At 42.2% G+C, this 22,105-nt stretch overlaps 1 protein-coding gene across 3 annotated transcripts in view; it reads right to left on the minus strand.

Annotated features, from left to right (window-relative positions):
- Positions 1-777: 777 nt before the first annotated feature.
- Positions 778-22,105, minus strand: part of LOC102164581 (pyruvate dehydrogenase phosphatase regulatory subunit, mitochondrial-like) — a 58,974-nt gene continuing 37,646 nt past the window's right edge. The window contains exons 3-5 of one of the 3 annotated variants that reach the window (XM_084959644.1): positions 2,255-2,372; positions 1,366-1,515; positions 778-1,073 (exon numbers count right to left, since the gene is read on the minus strand). In XM_084959644.1, coding sequence (XP_084815770.1) covers positions 877-1,073; positions 1,366-1,515; positions 2,255-2,372 — 465 coding nt within the window. In that variant the 3' untranslated portion in view covers positions 778-876. Of the gene's footprint in view, positions 1,153-1,298; positions 1,516-2,254; positions 2,373-22,105 lie in introns of all 3 variants that reach the window. The other 2 variants (XR_014805515.1, XR_014805516.1) reach the window with 2 other exon arrangements.

A 22,105-nucleotide genomic window follows, 5' to 3' on the forward strand; every position in this document is an offset into this window, starting at 1 on the left:
TAAGCTTCCGTCCAGAAACTTAGTCATCAGCTTTAGTCTGCTTACCCAACTGTTTCATTTTGTTTTGCTTTGCAAGCCGAACTGCGGCACGTGGAAGTTCCTGGGCTGGGGTCAAATCAGAGCTGCACTTGCTGGCCTGCCACAGCTCACGGTAACAGTGGATCCTTAACCCACTGAGCAAGGCCAGGGATCAAACCTACATCCTCATGGATGGATTCTAGTCGGGTTCTTCACCTGCTGAGCCACAACAGGAACTCCCTACCCAACTGTTTTTTGAGCAACTACATCCGGGAAACTCTGAGTAGGCACATATGTCTATTGCAATCTCATCATCTTCCAAACCTACTCCTGCTTTTTAGGGCCACACCCATGGCATATGGAGTCATAGCGGCATGAATGGCTAGTGACAGCTGCCAGCCACAGCCACGCCAGGTTCGAGCCGCATCTGCAGCCTACACCAAGCTCACAGCAACATCAGATCCTTAAGCCACTGTGCAAGGCCAGGGATCAAACCCACAACCTCATGGTTCCTAATCGGATTTGTTTCTGCTGCACTACAACAGGAACTCAAAACCTACTCTTTTTATTTCCAATTTCATGAATGAACAACAATTATTATGACCATAAATATTACCAAAAAACAAAACATCCCCCAGGCTCCGGGCTGACTCCGAAAGAGGAATCCCACAAACGCTCGGCACAGCGGCATTTCCGGAAGCCGGGGAGAGCCTCCCCCGGTGAGTACCTTGAAGGGGACAGCTCTGTCACTACCGGGTCTTCCTCTTCCTCCGAACACCCTGGACTGAGTATGTCCCAGACCATGTGAACAAGAAGCACCTCCAGAGAGGAGGAGCCCAGCAAGCCGGGCTGGAGCGCTTACCTCCCCGCTCCTCCACCAAACGAAAGGCCGGCAGAGTTCATTCCCGCCAGGACGAAGTAGCCCCGCACGGAAGGAGACTCGCCCAGGATGCACCTCATGTCTGGGGTGAAGGTCTCGGGGCAGTTGACCAGCTTCAGGATCTCCAGACGCTCCAGCTCCGGCATCCTGCGCAGGAGGGAGCTCAGCAGGGGCTCTACGGCGAAACCAGACCCAGAGTCCTCAGCTCTCTGCACCAAAGAGGCCTCCTCCCAGCCTCAGTGTCAGCGGTGACTCTAAGTGGCAAGCAAGAAGCCAGAGCTTCCTTTACATGGTTTTAGTTCCTCGAACCTGCTCGTCAGCAAACGCAACCTTACAACAGGCAAACTGGGTAACTGCCCTCAGGCTTGTTACAAAGACCAAGGAAGGAACTATTCCTTACAACGCTTAGGAAATTAAAGCATCGCAGACAAGTATCAGGCATTCCTGTCGTGAGCTCGTTCACACACCAAAGTGATCCCAGTCTTCCTGCAGATTCTGAATCTCCAGCTGGTTCTTGCCCTCGGTGAAAATCGGTTTCGGGTTCTTCTCGAAGCCCCCGGACAGGATGCCGCCCTGCCAGTTGCGGATGTAAATTCTGCCGTCAGCATCCACCACAGCTGAGGAAGAGAAACGACAAGGGAGCGGGGAGCAGAGGGGAGAGACGGGCTTCAGAGGCGAGCCGGCGGGCTCCTGGGCAGAGAGCGCCAAACAGCAACACCCGGGACTGGCCTTCTCAACCAGACAGCACCCCCCCGCGGACACAGGCATCCGTTCGCTTAAAACCCTCTCCGGGTCATGGGGGGGACCCCCCACACTCTCACAGTGCAGAACGTTCCTCAGGTGATCCCGAGCCTGATCGCGTCCCTAGAAGCTCTGACTAGTTCTCCGAGTCAAACTGCCCGACCGGCCCGGTGCCACGTGAAAGCCCGGCGGGAGTGGGGGCTGCAGAGCCCGCTCCAGGGCTGAGGGCCTCAAGGTGCCATCACACCCGGGCCGAGGCCCCAGGAGGGACTCGGTTAACAGCCCGAGTTTAGAGCTCACCCAGGACGCCTCCACAGCGTCCAGCACCCAGTCAAGACCTCGCTAACTTCGCAAACAGGCTCAGTGTAGACCTCCGTTTGGGTCGCCAGCTAGCTGGCAGAGAGCCAAGCCAACGGCTCCAGCGGAAGGCCCGTCCGGGCCACCCTTCCTCGAAGAGTCATTAAAGTCAGGCCAGAATGGGGTCCCCTCCCTGTCCCATGCTCCGGAAGAGACGAGGCTCTCCCGGGCACGGCCTGTCCTCAGCGGGACGGCAGCCTTTGCAGAGGACAGACCGGGGCAAGGAAACGAGATGGAAGACAAAGCGCAGGTCCTCACTTGGTGTGTTGCTCTGCAGAGGGGTCTCCCAGGGGCGAGTCAGAAGGTAGAAGTGTTCGCAGGCATGGACCGGGATACTAACCGGCTCCTCGTTGGACAGACCCAGCTCGTATGCCCACTACAAACGGACAGGTTGATTTGTGGGTGGAAGAGGAACAGAAAGACAAATGAGCAAGTCCAGCCCCTGGAAAAGGGCTGAACTTCAAGTGGCTTCTGTGCGCTCTTGCCACCCTGTCGGCTGCAAGAAGCCAGGTCCCAGCCTGCTGTATACAACGATCAGACGGCGAGCCACACTCTGTACCCTTTAAACCGCAGCATCTGCTCTCGGATCACAGAAGGCAGGGCAACCAGCTGGTCAAAGGAGCTCGTGGGCGGCCGTGAGGCCCTTTAACAAAAATGCCTGGTCTCAACGACCAACCCCAAGTCCCAGCCATAAAGAACTTCGCATAGGAGTTCGCTTTCTCTTGTGGCGCAGCAGGTTAAGGATCCGGAGTTGTCAGTGCAGTGGCTTGCATCACTGTTGTACCAAGGGTTTGATCCCTGGCCCAGGGAACTTCCACATGTCTCAAAGGAGCAAAAAAAAAAAAAAAAAATTGGAGTTCCCATTGCAGCTCAGCAGGTTAAGGACCTGACACCGTCTCCATGACATGGATGCAGGTTTGATCCCTGGCCTTGCTCACTGGGTTAAGGATCCAGCGTTGCCAGTCACAGATGTAGCTAGGATGCAGTGTTGCCACGGCTCAGCATAGGCCTATAGCTGCAGCTCCAATTTGACCCCTAACCTGGGAACTTCCATATGCCAAGGGTATGGCCCTAAAAAGGGAAAAAAATAAAATGAAAATAAATAAATAAATAAAAGGCAGGAATTCCGGTTGTGATGCGGCAGAAATGAATCTGACTAGTATCCATGAGGATGCGGGTTCAATCCCTGGCCTTGCTCACTGGGTTAAGGATCCAGCAGACACAGCTCGGATCCCGCGTTGCCGTGGCTGTGGCGTAGGCTGGCAGCTGCAGCTCTGATTTGACCACTAACCTGGGAAATTCCCTGTAACAAGAATGGGGTTGTAAAAAGGAGGAGGGGGAATGCAAAGAAAAAAAAAGCAAAGAAATTCACGTGACAGAAATACTTCTGGATCCCCCTAGGACTACTGAGTGGGAGGCAATGGACCAATCTGCCTTCAGTGGAAACTCCGTCCATGTTCCCAACACAATAGAACAGCCTAACACTTCCCTGCTGGGTGGCAGGATGAAAGGCACCACCACCGAGAGCTCTGAAGCCGAGGACTGATTTAAGTCAATGCCCAGCTGCTTCCCCGCCTTCCTGACCAGGACAGCGCCCACCTGCCAGGGCGGAGGGAGGAAAGGTCCCCTGTGCTTCTGCGTGAGGAGGAAGCACAGGGGTCCGACCTGGGGTGCGCGAATTCTGAGTCTTCCCGTCCAGACAAGAAACAACATGGGCCCTGACTTCTGTTTCTTCTGTCACGGAATTAACCTTAGGTCTCTACACCAAAAATACCTGGAGACAAAAGTTCAGTAAGAAAACGAGGGACCTCAGAGAAGCATCAAGATGGCAGAAGAGTAAGGTGTCGCACTCACCTTCTCCCACAAACACATCAAAAACACACAACTACACTCTTCCTCTCTTGCTATTTCTGAGTCTCCTTCTCTCTCCCTTTGCACCCCCCCAACCCCTGCAGCCTGCCTGTGCCTGTATGTTCTCCACACCTATCTTCCCTCTCTTCTCTCTTTAAATAAACACATAATTGCATCACTGAGGAAAAAACCACAATGACATGTAGAATGATTCGCACAGAATATCTGAATGCTGGCAAAGAATTTAAACCTCTGAAAAGGGCAAGAAACGCTCCACATAACTGGGTAGAACAAAAGAAAAAAAAGAGAGAAAAGGAATCAGGACAGCACTAGCACTCCTGAGAGGAGCTGTCAAAGAGAAAAGGAACCCACACGCTGGGGAGCCACCTAACCGATGGGGAGATCAGTTGAGACCCAGGGACCTCAAAGTCACTGAGAAAAGCACGGCAGCTGGACTGAGGAGGGCAAAGTGGAGTGAGCGCCACACAGATCGTCTGCCCCACCGCCCTGGACACCACAGTCTGAGACACTCAGGTGGGGGCCGGGCGCTGAGACTCAGGCTCTGGAGGTCACTTCCAAGGATAGGACTAGGGTTGGCTGGGTGGAGACAGCCTGAGGGGCTATGGAGCAGTGCACCCCTGGCAGGGGAGCTGAGGGATCCTGGGAAGAGGTCTGGGCCCGCAGGAGAAGCAAGGCACCGCAGAGGAGGGCATTGTGACTGAACACCACCCACTATTGCTCACTCCCCTGGGAACTCACAGACCCTGCCACTGCCACTACCAAATGCTCCAGGCACCATCTAAATCTGCCAGAGGCTCATGGCCACTTCTCAGGGCCCTGCAAGTAGGAGTAGCCTGCATCAACTTCCTGCAGGTCCTTGCTGCTGTCCAGAGCCCAGCAACCAGGCCCTGCCCATTGTCTCCTTTTCCCTGGAAATATCCTCAGGGGGATGACAGCCTACTCAACGCCAAAGAAAGAAGCAGCAAATATCCAAACTCCCAGGCCGAAAATAAATAGTAACCCCTACAAAACACAAAGGGGTGCTCTTGCATAGAACTAGCCCTCCAAGACTACAGTAGTTGGTTTCCCTAAACTCACAGAAAAGGGAAAGTATAAGTGAAATGAAGAAGCTCAGGAACCATTCCCAGTTAAAAGAACAGGAGAATTCACCTAAAGCAGCAAATCACCTGAAACAGTGGAGTCTAACAGACACTGAGTTCAAAAGGGAGATAGTGAAAATACTGAAGGAATTAAGGGTGAATATGAAGGAATTAAGAGCAGGTATAAACAGTAATGCAGATTACATTAGAAAAGGAGTAGATAATATAGGGAGGAGCCAAGAAAAATTAGAAAATTCACTTGCAGAGACAAACTGAGTTAAAGGCACTAAAGAGCAGGATGAGTAATGCAGAGAAACAAATTAGTGACTTGGAAGATAGAATAATGAAAATCACCCAATCAGGGCAGCAGACAAAGAACCAAATGAGAAAAACATGAAAGCAATATGAGAGATCTATGGGATAACATAAACTGGGCCAATCTATGCATAATAGGAATTCCAGAAGGAAACGAAAAGGGGATTGAAAATATATTTGAAGAAATTATGTCTGAAAACTCCAAATCTAAAGGAAACAGATATCAAGATACAGAAAACACAGAGGGCCCCAAACAAGTTGAACCCAAATAGGCCAACACCAAGACATTATAATAAAAAGTGGCAAAATTTAAAGAGAGGATTCTAAAGGCAGCAAGAGAAACACAAAGTGTTAATTATAAGGGAACCCCTATAAGGCTATCAGCTGATTTCTCTACAGAAACACTACATGCCAGAAGACAGTGGCAAGATATATTCAAAATTCTAAAAGGGAAAAATTTGCAGCCAAGAATACTCTACTCAGCAAGAATATTATTTAAAACAGAAGGAGAAACAAAGAATTTCTCCAACAAACAGAAGCTAAAAGAGTACAGCAACACTAAACCCACTCTAAAAGAAATACTTCCTAGAAGAAAACATAGGCAAAACACTCTCTGACATCAACATCATGAATATTTTCTCAGGTCAGTCTCCCAAAGCAATAGAAATTAGAGCAAAAATAAACCCATGGGACCTAATCAAACTGAAAAGCTTTTGCACAGCAAAGGAAACCCAAAAGAAAACAAAAAGACAACTTACAGAATGGGAGAAAACAGTTTCAAATGATGCAACTGACAAGGGCTTAATCTCTAGAATATATAAACAGCTTATACAACCCAACAGCAAAAAAACCAATCAATCAATGGAAAAATGGGCAAAAGACCTGAATAGACATTTCTCCAAAGAAGATATACAGATGGCCAACAAACACATGAAAAAATGCTCAACATTGCTGATTATAAGAGAAATGCAAATCAAAACTATCATGAGATACCACCTCACACCAGTCAGAATGGCCATCATTAATAAATCCACAAATAACAAGTGCTGGAGGGGCTGTGGAGAAAAGGGAACCCTCCTGCACTGTTGGTGGGAATGTCAACTGGTACAGCCACTATGGAGAACAGTTTGGAGATACCTTAGAAATCTATACATAGAACTTCCATATGACCCCGCAATCCCACTCTTGGACATCTATCCGGACAAAACTCTACTTAAAAGGGACACGTGCATCCGCATGTTCATTGCAGCACTATTCACAATAGCCAGGACATGGAAACAATCCAAATGTCCATCGACAGATGATTGGATTTGGAAGATGTGGAATATATACACAATGGAATACTACTCAGCCATAAAAAAGAATAATGACATAATGCCATTTGCAGCAACATGGATGGAACTAGAGAATCTCATACTGAGTGAAATGAGCCAGAAAGACAAAGACAAATACCAGATGATATCACTTATAACTGGAATCTAATATCCAGCACAAATGAACATCTCCTCAGAAAAGAAAATCATGGTCTTGGAGAAGAGACTTGTGGCTGCCTGATGGGAGGGGGAGGGAGTGGGAAGGATCGGGAGCTTGGGATTATCAGACACAACTTAGAATAGATTTACAAGGAGATCCTACTGAATAACATTGAGAACTTTGTCTAGATACTCATGATGCAACAGAAGAAAGGGTGGGGGAAAAAATGTAATTGTAATGTATACATGTAAGGATAACCTGACCCCCTTGCTGTACAGTGGGAAAATAAAAAAAAATTATTAAAAAAAAATAAAGAGATCAATATAGTAGAACAGACAAAAAAAAAAAAATACTGAAGGGCTTCTCTAAAGAAGAAATAGGATGGAGGAAATCACAGTTGGAAAGCAATCACTTAAATAAGCCAGTATACAGATCGAAAATGAAAAAAACAAACAAAAAAAGCCTATTGTAAAAGTGATGATAAACATAAGGAACAGCAAAAGGACAAACAAAAGGATGTTAAAAAAATGACTTCAAAATCATAGAGTGGGGAGAAGGAAAGTAAGAAAATCTAGACTTTTTTTTTTTAATATATATAATGTGTTTGAGCCTATATGACTATCAGGCTAAAGCAAGCAGATACAGCAAGGGGTTAACATACTTGAAAAACAGGGCAACCACAAATCAAAACCAAACATTACATTCACAAAAACTAAAAAGAAAAGTGTACAAGAATAAAATAAAAGGAAATCATCCAACCAGAAAAAGGAACAAAGAAACACAAGCAGCTGGAAAGCAAGGTTTGAAATGGCAATAAATACATATTTATCAATAATTACCTTAAATATCAATGGACTGAATGCCCCGATCAAAAGACACAGAGTGGCAGACTGGATAAAAAAGCGAGAGCCTACAATATGGTGTTCACAAGAGACTCACCTTAGGGCAAAGGACACATACACATTGAAAGTGAGAGGATGGGAAAATATATTCATGCCAGTGGAAAAGACAGGAAAGCAGGAGTTGCAATACTCCTATCAGACAAAATAGATTTTAAAATGAAGGCCATAAAGAAAGACAAAGAAGGACACTATTTAATGATAAAAGGATCAATTCAAGAAGAGGACATTACAATTGTCAATATATATGTCTCTAATAAAAGAGCACCCAGATACATACAACAAATACTAACAGATGTAAAAGGAGAAAGTGAAGGGACTACAATAATAGTAGGAGATTTTAACACCCTACTCCATCAATGGACAGATCCTCTAGGCAGAAAAATCAATAAGGCAGCAGAGATCCTAAATGACACAATAGACAAATTAGACTTCATTGACATTTTTAGGACATTACATCCATATATATATATATATATATATATATATATATATATATATATATATATATATTTTTTTTTTTTAAGTGCACATGAAACATTCTCAATGATTGACCACATGCTGGGACACAAAACTAACCTTTTTTTTTTTTTTTTTTTTTGGTCTTTTCTAGGGCTACAGCTGTGGCATATGGAGGTTCCCAGGCTAGGGGTCTAATTGGAGCCGCCAGCCTATGCCACAGCCACAGCAACACAGGATCTGAGCCATGTCTGATCTACACCACAGCTCACGGCAATGCTGGATCCTTAACCCATTGAGCAAGGCCAGGGATTGAACCTGCAACCTCAGGGTTCCTAGTGGGATTTGTTAACCACTGAGCCACGATGGGAACTCCCAAAACTAATCTCAACAAATGTAAGAGTATAGAAATTATTTCAGGTATCTTCTCTGACCACAATGGCATGAAACTAGAAACCAACCACAGAAAAAAAATGAGAAAAACTGACTATGTGGAGACTAAACAACTAAAAAACCAATGAGTCAATGAAGAAATCAAAAAGGAAATTAAAAAATACCTCGAGACAAATGATAATGAAGACACAATCATTCAAAATCTATGGGATGCCAAAAAAAGCCGTATCTAGAGGGAAATTCATTGTGATACAGGCCTTCCTCAAAAAAAAGAAGAAAAATCTCAAATTGACAACTTAACCCACCACCTAAATGAATTAGAAAAAGAAGAACAGGAGTTCCCATCGTGGCACAGTGGTTAACGAATCCGACTAGGAACCATGAGGTTCTGGGTTCGATCCCTGGCCTTGCTCAGTGGGTCAAGGATCTGGTGTTGCCGTGAGCTGTGGTGTAGGTTGCAGACGGGGCTCGGATCCCGTGTTGCTCTGGCGTAGGCCGGTGACTACAGCTCCAGTTCGACCCCTAGCCTGGGAATCTCCATATGCCGCAGAAGTGGCCCTAAAAAAAAAAGGCAAAGAGACAAAAAAGAAAAAAAAAAAAAAAAAAAAAAAGAAAAAGAAGAACAAACAAAACCCAAAGACAGCAGAAGGAAGGAAATCATAAAGATCAGCGAGAAAATCAATTAAATAGAGATTCAAAAAATAACAGAAAAAAATAAAACTAAGAGCCGGTTCTTTGAAAAGGTAAACAAAATTGACCAACCTCTGGCCAGACTCGCCGAGAAGAGAGAAAAAAAAGCGAAGAAAAAAAATAAGAAATGTAAAAGGAGAAATTTCAATGGATACTGCAGAAATACCAAAAAACCGTATGAAAATACTATGAACATTATATGCCAAAAAATTTGACAACCTAGAAGAAATGGACAGCTTTCTAGAGACAGCCTGCAAACTGTAATAGAAGAACTAGATTAAAATGAACAGACTGATCACTAGAAATGAAATTGAATGTGTAATAATAATAATAAAAAAACACTCCCTACAAACAAAAGCCCAGGACCAGATGGCTTCATAGGCAAATTCTACCAAACATACAAAAAGAACTTATACCCATCCTCCTTAAACTTTTCCAAATGGTTGAAGAAGGAACACTCTCAAAGAAATTCCATGAAGCCACCATCACCCTAATACCAAAACCATACAAAGATATTACCAAAAAAGAAAAGTATAGACCAGCATTTTTGATGAACATAGATGCAAAAATTCTCAACAAAATTTTAGCCAACCAAATCCAACAACACATAAAAAAGATCATACACATGACCTAGTGGGATTCATCCCAGGTTCACAACGATGGTTCAACATACACAAATCAATCAATGTCATATACCACATTAGCAAAAGAAGTCAAAAACCACATATCATCTCAATAGATGCAGAAAAAGCATTTGACAAAGTCCAACATCCATTCATGATAAAGAACTCTTACCAAGTGGATACAGAGTGAACATACATTAACATAATAAAAGCCATTTATGACAAACCCACAGCACATATAATACTCAATGGAGAAAAGCTAAAAGCCTTCCTGCTAAAAGCCTGGAACAAGACAAGGATGCCCACTCTCACCACTTTGATTCCACATAGTATTGCAAGTCCTAGCCACAGCAATCAGACAAAAGAAATAAAAGGTATCCAAATTGGAAGAGAAGAGGTAAAACTGTCACTCTATGCACATGACATAATATTATATATACAAAGCTCTTAGGGACTCCATACAAAAACTACTTGAACTGGTCAATGAATTCAGCAAAGTATGAGAATACAAGATTAACATTCAGAAATCAGTTGCATTTCTGTATACTAACTGTATTAGAAAAGGAATAGAAAAATACAGTATCTTTTAAAAATCACTAAAATTAAATACCTAGGAGTAAACCTGACCAGGGAGGTGAAAGACTTATATGCTGAGAACTATAAAACATTAATGAAGGAAATTAAAGAGGATTCAAAGAAATAGAAAGATGTTCCATGCTCCTGGGTTGGAACAATATTGTAAAAATGGCCATACTACCCAAAGCAACCGATAGAGTCAATGAAATCCCTATCAAATTACCCATGACATTTTCCCCTGAACTAGAACAAACAATCCAAACATTTATATGGAAACATAAAAGACCCAAAATTGCCAAAGCAATCCTGAGGAACATAAACCAAGCAGGAGGCATAACTCTCCCAGACTTCAGGCAATATTACAAAGCCACAGTCATCAAGACAGTGTGGTACTGGAACCAAAACAGACAGACCGACCAATGGAACAAAATAGAGAACCCAGAAATAAACCCAGACACCTATGGTCAATTAATCTTCAACAAAGGAGGCAAGAATATAAAACAGTAAAAAGACAGTCTTTTCAGCAAGTGGTGCTGGGAAAACTGGGCAGCCACATGTAAATCAAAGAAAGTAGAACATACCCTCACACCATGTACAAAAATAAACTCAAAATGGATTAAAAGGAGTTCCCGTTGTGGCGCAGTGGTTAACGAATCTGACTAGGAACCATGAGGTTGCAGGTTTGATCCCTGCCCTTGCTCAGTGGGTTAACGATCCGGCATTGCCGTGAGCTGTGGTGTAGGTAGCAGACACGGCTCAGATCCCTCATTGCTGTGGCTCTGGCGTAGGCTGGCAGCTACAGTTCTGATTTGACCCCTAGCCTGGGAACCTCCATATGCCGTGGGAGCGGCCCAAAGAAATGGCAAAAAAAGACAAAAAAAAAAATGGATTAAAGACTTAAATGTAAGACAAGATACTAGCAAACTCCTAGAAGAGAACATAGGCAAAACATTCTCTGATAGCAACCTTACAAATATTTTCTCAGGTCAGTACCCCAAAACAAGAGAAATAAAAGCAAAAGTAAACCAATGGGACCTAATCAAACTGACAACCTTTTGCACAGCAAAGGAAACCATGAAAAAAAAGACAACTTACAGAATGGGAGAAAATAGTTTCAAATGATGAAACCGACAAGGGCTTAATCTCTAAAATATACACACAATTTATACAACTCTACAGCAAAAAAGCCAAAAAACCTAATTGAAAAATGGGCAAAAGACCTGAATAGACATTCCTCCAAAGAAGATATACAGATGGCCAACAAGCACATGAAAAAATGTTCAACATCACTGATTATTAGAGAAATGCAAATCAAAACTACTATGAGGTACCACCTCACACCAGACAGAATGGCCATCATTCATAAGTCCACAAATAACAAATGCTGACGAGGGTGTGGAGAAAAGGGAACCCTCCTGCACTGTTGGTGGGAATGTAAACTGGTACAACCATGATGGAAAACAGTGTTGAGGTACCTTAGAAAACTATACATAGAACTACCATATGACCCAGCAATCCCACTCTTGGGCATATATCCAGACAAAACTTTCCTTGAAAAAAGACACACGCTCCTGCATGTTCACTGCACCACTATTCACAATAGCCAAGACATGGAAACAACCTAAATGTCCATTGAGAGATGATTGGATTGAGAAGATGTGGAATATATACACAATGGAATACTACTCAGCTATAAAGAAGAACAAAATAATGCCATTTGCAGCAACATGGGTGGAACTAGAGACTCTCATACTAAGTAAAGTAAGTCAGAAAGAAAAAGACAAATACCATACGATTTCACTTATGTCTAGAATTTAATATATGGAACAAATGAACCTTTCCACAGAAAAGAAACTCATGGACTTGGAGACCAGACTTGTGGTTGCCAAGGCGGGGGGGAGGGGGAGGGAGGGACTGGGGTTAATAGATGCAAACTATTGCCTTTGAATGGATAAGCAATGAGATTCTGCTGTGTAGCACTGGGAACTGTGTCTGCTCACTTGTGATGGAGCACGATAATGTGAGAAAAAGAATGTATACATGTATGTGTGACTGGGTTACCTCGCTGTGCAGTAGAAAATTGACAGAACACTGTAAATCAGCTAATATGGAAAAAATAAAAATTATTTAAAAAAAAAAAAACATACATGCGCCCCTATGTTCCCTATAGGACTGTATACAGTAGCCAAGACATGGATGCAACCCTAAATGTCTATCAACAGGAGACTGGATTAAGAAGATGTGGTGCATATGTACAATGGAATATTACTTAGGTATACAAAAGAATGAAATAATCCCATTTGCAACAACACAGATGGATCCAGAGATTCTCATGCTAAGTGAAGTCAGACAGAAAGACAAATATCACATGATATTGCTTATATGTGGAATCTAATTTAAAATATGATTCAAATGAACTTATTTACACAAGAGAAACAGATTCAAAGATTTCAAAACTGTACTTATGATTACCAAAGAAGAAATGCAGGGAGAGAAGGATCAATTAGGAGTTTGGTATTAACATATACACACTATTATATATACAACATAATGGGATTTCCTGTTGTGGCGCAGTGGAAACTAATCCAACTAGGAACCATGAGGTTGTGGGTTCGATCCCTGGCCTCACTCAGTGGGTTAAGGATCCGGCATTGCCGTGAGCTGTGGTGTAGGTTGCAGACACGGCTCAGATCTAGCATTGCCGTGAGCTGTGGTGTAGGTTGCAGACACGGCTCAGATCTAGCATTGCTGTGGCTGTGGTGTAGGCCGGAGACTACAGCTCCGATTGGACCCCTAGCCTGGGAACCTCCATATGCTGTGCGTGTGGCCCCCAAAAGACAAAAAAAAACAAAAACAAAAAATCGTAATGAACAAGGATCTACTGTATAGCCCAGGGAACTCTACTCAATATTCTGTAATATTGGAAAAGAATCTGAAAAAGAATGTATATATGCATAATGTTCATTCTGCTGTACACCTGAAACACAACAGTGCAAATCAATTAAACTCCAATAAAATTTTAAGCAAAACAGGCTGTAAAAAGCTATGGTTTAGGAGTTCCCATTGTGGCTCAGTGGTAAAGAATCCGACTAGTATCCATGAGGATGCAGGTTTGATCCTTGGCCTCAATCAGTGGGTTAAGAATCTGGCCTTGCCATGAGCTGTGGTGGAGGTCACAGACCCGGCTTGGATCCTGTGTTGCTGTGGCTGTGGTGTAGGCTGGCAACTATAGCTCCATTTCGACCCCTTAGCCTGGGAACTTCCATATGCTGTAAGTGCGTCCCTAAAAAGAAAAAAAAAGCTATGGTTTATATATGACTGCAAGTTGGCTAAATGCTGAAAATTATGGAATTTATTTACGATGATTTGTCTGAGTGTGTGTCAATGGATTAGCAATGTTTGGATGAGTAATAAAGATTTAACGTAATTTATAAAGGGTTATATACATATACATTCCATAAAATGTTTTCCTTGCCTTCATTTCAGCAAAATAATTATGTCTAGTTTTAAAAAAGATAAAATCCAAATTATCAAATAATTTGTATTCTGTTCACAGAAATTATGTAAGAGCTTAAATGATAAAAATATACTTAAAAAAAAATAAAGATGGTCCCCTCAGCTGTCAGCCTGTCTGACATCTTATTTGTCCGCACTCTCCCCTAACACCTGGATAGCTGACTCTTCTATGTGCCCCCAAACATCCTGCATGTTCCCCAGCTAACAGAGGACAGAGAACAAAGGAGATGAGAAAAAAATTCAGTGTGACTCAGATCTCGAGGCTGGGGCCCCGGATTTCAGGAGATAGAGAAATAACCTGAAATAAATAAATAAATAACCTGGGAACCTCCATATGCTGCAGATGTGCCCCTAAAAAGACAAAAAAAAAAAAAAGAATGAAAAGAAATGAGGACAGTCTAAGAGAAACTTGGGACAACTTTAAATGCACTAACATTTGCATTACAGGGCTGCCAGAAGGAGAAGAGAGAGAGAAAGGGCCAGAGAAAATATTTGTAGAGGTAATAGGCAAAAAGTTCCCTAAGTGGGAAAGCAATCAGTCACTCAAATCCAGGAAGCATGACAAATACCATATAGAATAAACCCAATAAGCATATTAATCCCAAGACACATATTAAACAAACTGACCAAAATTCAAGACACAGAGAAAACACTGAAAGCAGCTAGGGAAAAGCAACAAATAACATACAAGGGAAACCCAATAAGGTTATCAGCTGGTTTTTCATCAGAAACTGTACAGGCCAGAGGGAGTGATGAAAGAAAAAAAATCTACAGCCAAGAATACTCTACATAGCAAGGCTCTCATTCAGCTTTGAGGGAGAATCAAAAACTACAGACAAGCAAAAGCTAAGAGAATTCAGCACCACCAAACCAGCTTTACAACAAATACTAAAGGAATTTCTCTAGGCAGAAGAAAAATGGCCACAACTAGAAACCAGAAAAAAATAACCAATTAGAAGGTTCATTGGTAAAGGCAAACATATAGTAAAGGCAGGAAATCATCCAAACGCAAATATGATACCAAACCCAGCAATTGTGAGAGAAGAGAAGAGAACAAGAAAAAAAAAAAAAAGAACAAAAATCCAAAACAACGGACAAAATGGGAATAAGAGCACATATATCAATAAATACCTTAAATGTAAATAGACTAAATGCTCCAACCAAAAGACATAGACTAGGTGAACAGATGCAAAAACAAGACCCATACATATGTTCTCTACAGCAGACCCACTTCTGTTCTAAGGACACATACTAACTGAAAGTAAGAGGATGAAAGATATTTCATTTCCAAACAGACATTGAAAGAAAGCTGGAGTAGCAATACTCACATCAGACAAAATAGAGCTTAAAAAAAGAATACTATAAGAAATAGAGAAGGACATTACATAATGATCAAAGGATCAATCCAAGAAGATGTAACAATTTTAAATATATATGCACCCAACACAGGAGCACCTTAGTAACAGTTACAAAAGAAGAAATTGACAATAGCACAATAATAGTGGGGGACTTTACAACCCTACTTACAGCAAGGGACACAGCATCCAGACAGAAAATCAATGAGGAAACACAGGCCTTAGATGATGCATTAGACCAGATGGACTTAGATATTTATAGAACATTTCATCTGAAAACAGAATACACATTCTTTTCAAGCACACACGAAACATTCTCTAGGACAGATCACATTCTGGGCCAGAAATCAAGCCTCAGTAAATTTAAGAAAACTGAAATCCTATTAAGCATCTTTTCTGATCACAAAACACTAAAATTAAAAATCAACAACAAGAAAAAACTGCCAAAAACTCAAACACGTGGAGACTAAACAATATGCTACTAAACAACCAATGGGTCACTGAGGAAATCAAAGAGGAAATTTAAAAATACCTACCTAGAGACAAATGACAATGACGACATGATGATCCAAACCTGGGGCACAGCAAGAACAGGTCGAAGAAGGACGCTCACAGCAATACAAGCCTACTTCAGGAAATGAGAAAAATCTCAAATAAAACCTAAACTTACACCTCAAGCAAACAGAGAAAGAACAAACAAAACCCAAAGTTAGTAGAAGGAAAGAAAACATAAATATCAGAGCAGAAATAAATGAAGTGTAAATGAAGACAAAAATAGAAAGGATCAATGAAACTAAAAGCTTGTTCTTTGAAAAAAAATCAGCGAAATTGATAAACCCTTAGCCAGACTCATCAAGAAAAAAAGGGATTTCTCAAATAAATAAAATGAGAAAGGAAAAGAGAGAAGTTACAACAAACACCACAGAAATACAGAGGATCATGAGAGACTACTACAAGCAACCACATGCCAATAAAATGAACAGCCTAGAAGAAATGGTCACATTTTTAGAAAGGTACAATCTTCCAAGACTGAACCAGGAGGAAAGAGAAAAGATGAATGGACCAATCCTAAGTACTGAAATTGAAACTGTGATTAAAAAACTTCCAACAAACAGGAGTTCCCGTCGTGGCGCAGTGGTTAACGAATCCGACTAGGAACCATAAGGTTGCGGGTTCGGTCCCTGCCCTTGCTCAGTGGGTTAACGATCTGGCGTTGCCGTGAGCTGTGGTGTAGGTTGCAGACGTGGCTTGGATCCCGCGTTGCTGTGGCCCTGGTGTAGGCCGGTGGCTACATCTCCGATTTGACCCCTAGCCTGGGAACCTCCATGTGCCACAGGAGCGGCCCAAGAAATAGCAAAAAGACAAAAAAAAAAAAAAAAAAAAACACAAACAAACAAACAAAACACCTCTTACCAAAGTGGGTATAGAAGGAACATATCTTAACATAATAAAAACCATTTATGACAAACTCATGGCCAATACAATAACTCAATGGAGAAAAGCTGAAAACCTTCCCATTAAAATTGGGAACAAGACAAGGATGCCCACTCTCACCACTTTGATTCAACATAGTATTGGAAGTTCTAGCCACAGCAATCAGACAAACAAAATAAAACATACCCAAGTTGGAACAGAAGAGGTAAAATTGTCACTCTAGGCAGATGACATGATACTATATACAGGAAGCCATAAGGATGCCACACAAAAATGACTCGAACTGGTCAATGAATTCATCAAAGTATGAGAATACAAGACTAACATTCAGAAACCAGTTGCATTTCTATATACTAACAATAAAATATTAGAAAAGGAATATAAAAATACAATAACTTTTAAATTGCAGCCCCCCCAAATTAAATACCTAGGAATTAACCTGACCAAGGAAGTGAAAGACTTATATGCTGAGAACTATAAAACATTAATGACGGAAATTAAAGAGGATTCAAAGAAATGGAAAAATATTCCATGCTCCTGGGTTGGGAGAATTAATATCGCAAAAATGGCCATACTACCCAAAGCAATCGACAGATTCAATGCAATCCCTATCAAATCACCCATGACACTTTTCACAGAACTAGAACAAACAATCAAAAATTTGTATGGAATCACAAAAGACCCAGGATTGCCAAAGCAACCCTGAGTAGGGGGTGGGGGAAGCAGGAGGCATAACTCTCCCAGACTTCAGACATTATTACATAACTACAGTCATCAAGACAGTGTGGTACTGGAACCAAAACAGACACACAGACCAATGAAACAGAATAGAGAACCTAGAAATAAACCCAGACACCTACAGGCAATTAATCTTTGACAGAGGAGGCAAGAATATAAAATGGGAAAAAGTCTCTTTAGCAAATGGTGCTGGCAAAACTAGACAGCTACATGTAAATCAATGAAACTAGAACACACCCTCACACCATGAACAAAAATAAACTCAAAATGGCTTAAAGACTGAAATATAAGACATGACACCACAAACTCCTAGAAGAGAACATAGGCAAAACATTCCCTAACATCAACCCTACAAATGTTTTCTTAGGTCAGTCTTCCAAGGCAATAATATAAAACCAAAAATAAACAAATAAGGAGTTCCCGTCATGGCGCAGTGGTTAACGAATCCAACTAGGAACCATGAGGTTGTGGGTTTGATTCCTGGTCTTGCTCAGTGGGTTAGGGATCTGGCATTGCTGTGAGCTTTGGTGTGGGTCACAGATGTGGCTCGGATCCTGCGTTGCTGTGGCTCTGGTATAGGCCAGTGGCTACAGCTCCGATTAGACCTCTAGCCTGGGAACCTCCATATGCCAAGGGTGCGGCCCTAGAAAAGGCAAAAAGACAAAAAAACAAAACAAAACAAAAAAACAAATAGGACCTAATCAAACTTACAAGATTTTGTACAGCAAAGGAAACCATAAAAAAAAAAAAGACTACCTACAGAATGGGAGAGAATATTTGCAAACAATCCAACCACAATGGCTTAATCTCTAAAATATACAAACAACTCATACAACTTAACAGCAAAAATACAAAGAACTCAATTGAGAAATGGGCAGAAGACCTAAATAGACATTTCTCCAAAGAAGACATACAGATTGCCAACAGGCACATGAAAAAATGCTCAGCATCACTAATTATTAGAGAAATGCAAACGTAAACTATGACATATTACCTCATGCCAGTCAGAATGGCCATATTAGTAAGTCTCCAAATAACAAATGCTGGAGAGGGTGTGGAGAAAAGGGAACCCTCCTGCACTGTTGGTGGGAATGTAAACTGGTACAACCCCTATGGAAAACAGTATGGAGGGTCCTCAGAAAACTAAATATAGAACAACCATATGACCCAGCAATCCCACCCCTGGGCTTATATCCAGACAAAACATTCACTGAAAAAGGTACAATCACCCCTATGTTCAGTGCAGCACCATTCACAATAGCCAAGACAGGGAAACAGCCTAAACGTCCATGGACAGATGAATAAGAAGATGTGGTACTTATACACAATGGGATACTACTCAACCGAAAAAAAAAAGAACAAAACAGGAGTTCCATTGGGGTGCAGCAGAAACGAATCTGACTAGGAACCATGAGGTTGCAGGTTCAATCCCTGGCCTCGATCAGTGGGTTAAAGATCTCGCGTTGCCGTGAGCTGTGGTGTAGGTTGCAGATGCAGCTTGGATCTGGCATTGCTGTGGCTCTGGAATAGGCTGGCAGCTGTAGCTCCGATTAGATCCCTAGCCTGGGAACCTCCATATGCTGCGGTTGCAGCCCTATAAAGCAAACAAAGAACAAAACAACGTCATTTGCAGCAACATGGATGGAACTAGAGATTCTCATACTAAGTGAAATAAATCAGAAAGAGAAAGATAAATACCAGATGATACCACTTATATCTGGAATTTAATACAGGGCATAAATGAACCTACCTACAGAAAAGAAATAAACTCATGGACTTGGAAAAAAGACTTGTGGTTGTCCAGAGAGAGAGGGGAGAGAGTGGGATAGACTGAGGGTTTGGGGTTAGTAGATACAAAATATTGCATTTGGAATTGATAAGCAATGAGGTCCCGCTGTATCACACAGGGAACTATATTCAACCACTTGTGATGATGGAAGATAATATGAGAAAAAGAATGTATACATAAGTATAACTGGGTCGCTTTGCTGTATATCAGAAATTGACAGAAAATTATAAGTCAACTAAACATAAAAAAAATTTTTTAAGCTGTATGGAAATACAAAAGATCCTAAATAGCCAAAGCAATCCTGAAAAAGAAAAATGGAGCTAGAGGAATCAGGCTCCCTGACTTCAGAACTACAGTCATCAAAACAGTATAGTACTGGCACAAAACCAAAAATATAGAACAATGGAACAGGACAGAAAGCCCAGAAATAAACCCAAGCCCCTCCAGGGAACTAACCTATGACAAAGGAGGCAAGAACATACCCTGGAGAAAAGATAGTCTCTTCAGTAAGTGGTGCTGGGAAAACTGGACAGCTACGTGTAAAAGAATGAATTTAGAGGAGTTCCCGGTGTGGCTCAGTGGTAATGAACCCAACTAGTATCCATGAGGATGGCGGTTCAATCCCTGACCTTGCTCAGTGGGTTAGTGATCCAGCGTGGCTATGAGCTGTGGTGTAGGTCACAGACTAGGCTCAGATCCTGTGCTGCTGTGGCTGTGGTGTAGGCCATGCAGCTATAGCTCCAATTGGACCCCTAGCCTGGGAACATCCATATGCCGTGAGTGTAGCCCTAGGAAGACAAAAGACCAAAAAAAAAAAAAAAAAAAAAAGAAAAAGAAAGAAAAAGAAAAAGAAAGTGAAATATAGAACTACCATACAATCCAGCAATCCCACTCCTAGTCATATATCTGGACAAAACTATAACTGAAGAAGATCCATGCACCTCTTTGCTCACAGCAGCACTATTCATAAAAGCCATGACATGGAAACAACTTAAATGTCCATCAACAGATAAATGGATTAAGGTGTGGTACATATATACAACAGAATACTACTCAGCCATAAAAAAGAACAAAATAATGCCATTCTCAGCAACATGGATGCAACTAGAGATTCTCATGCTAAGTGAAGTCAGAAAGAGAAAGACAAACACCTTATGATATCACTTATAAGTGGAATCTAAAATGTGGCACAAATGAACTTATCTACAAAACACAAACAGACCCAGGGACAAGGAGAACAGATTTGTGATTGGAGAAGGGAGGCAGCGGGAATAGACTGGTTTGGGGTTAGTAGTTGCAAACTATTACATTTAGAATGGATAAGCAATGAGGTCCTGCTGTAAAGCACAGGGAACTATATCCGATCTCTTGGGATAGACCATGACGGAAAAGAGTATTTAAAAAAAAGAATGTGCATGTATGTGTACATGTACACATATAGATGTATATATAAAACTGAGTCGCTTTGCTGTATAGCAGAAATTGGCACAACATTGTAAAACAACTATACTTTAAGAAAAGAAGAAGAGGGAGTTCCCGTCGTGGCGCAGTGGTTAATGAATCCGACTAGGAACCATGAGGTTGCGGGTTCGATCCCTGCCCTTGCTCAGTGGGTTAACGATCCGGCGTTGCCGTGAGCTGTGGTGTAGGTCGCAGACGCGGCTCGGATCCTGCGTTGCTGTGGCTCTGGCGTAGGCTGGTGGCTACAGCTCCGATTCAACCCCTAGCCTGGGAACCTCCATATGCCGCGGGAGCGGCCCAAGAAATAGCAACAACAACAACAACAAAAAAGACAAAAAAAAAAAAAAAAGAAAAGAAGAAGAAAATGTGTTTTCCATTTTGGGTATATTCCTATAGGCTTACTTTGGCTATATTTGGTAAAAATGAGGGTAATTTTAGGATAAAAAGTTATGTTTCAATAAATATTAAATTCTAGTTTTATTTATTGAGATCAGTATTTACTGTCTAAAACTCACTTCCTAAATAGCTCTTTGTTGATATATTACATTATTATAAAATTTAACTGAATTATTAAGAAGATAATCTAAGCTTGTTTCTGAAGCTGATCACTTTTTTTTTTTTGTCTTTTTGTCTTTTTTAGGGCTGCACCACGGCATATGGAGGTTCCCAGGCTAGGGGTCCAATCAGAGCTGTAGCCTCTAGCCTACACCACAGCCACAGCAACATGGGATCTGAGCCACATCTGTGACCTACACCACAGCTCAAATCAATGCCAGATCCTTAACCCACTGAGCAAGGCCAGGGATTGAACCTGCATCCTCATGGATGCTAGGTGGATTTGTTTGCCTTTTCTTGAGCCACTCCCGCGGCATATGGAGGTTCCCAGGCTAAGGGTCTAATCGGAGCTGTAGCCGTGGGTCTACACTGCAGCCATAGCAACACCAGATCTGAGCTACATTTTCGGCCTACACCACAGCTCACAGCAACGCCAGATCCTTAACCCACTGAGTGAGGCCAGGGATCGAACCTGCCTCCTCATGGATGCTAGTTGGGTTTGTTAACTGCTGAGCCACGATGGGAACTTCAAGCTATCTTTTTTTTTTTTTTTTTTTTTGTCTTTTGGTCTTTTGTTGTTGTTGTTGTTGTTGTTGCTATTTCTTGGGCCGCTCCCGCGGCATATGGAGGTTCCCAGGCTAGGGGTTGAATCGGAGCTGTAGCCACCGGCCTACGCCAGAGGCACAGCAACGCAGGATCCGAGCCGCGTCTGCAACCTACACCACAGCTCACGGCAACACCGGATCGTTAACCCACTGAGCAAGGGCAGGGACCGAACCCACAACCTCATGGTTCCTAGTCGGATTCGTTAACCACTGCGCCACGACGGGAACTCCCAAGCTATCTTTTTGATTTTTTGTTTTTTTGGCCACACCAGTGGCA

The sequence above is a fragment of the Sus scrofa genome, chromosome 6 (assembly GCF_054392235.1).
Source record: "Sus scrofa isolate SSC_HxYL_T2T_F1_AM1 chromosome 6, Sscrofa_HxYL_maternal_Yorkshire_Landrace_v2.0, whole genome shotgun sequence".
Lineage (NCBI taxonomy): Eukaryota > Metazoa > Chordata > Mammalia > Artiodactyla > Suidae > Sus > Sus scrofa.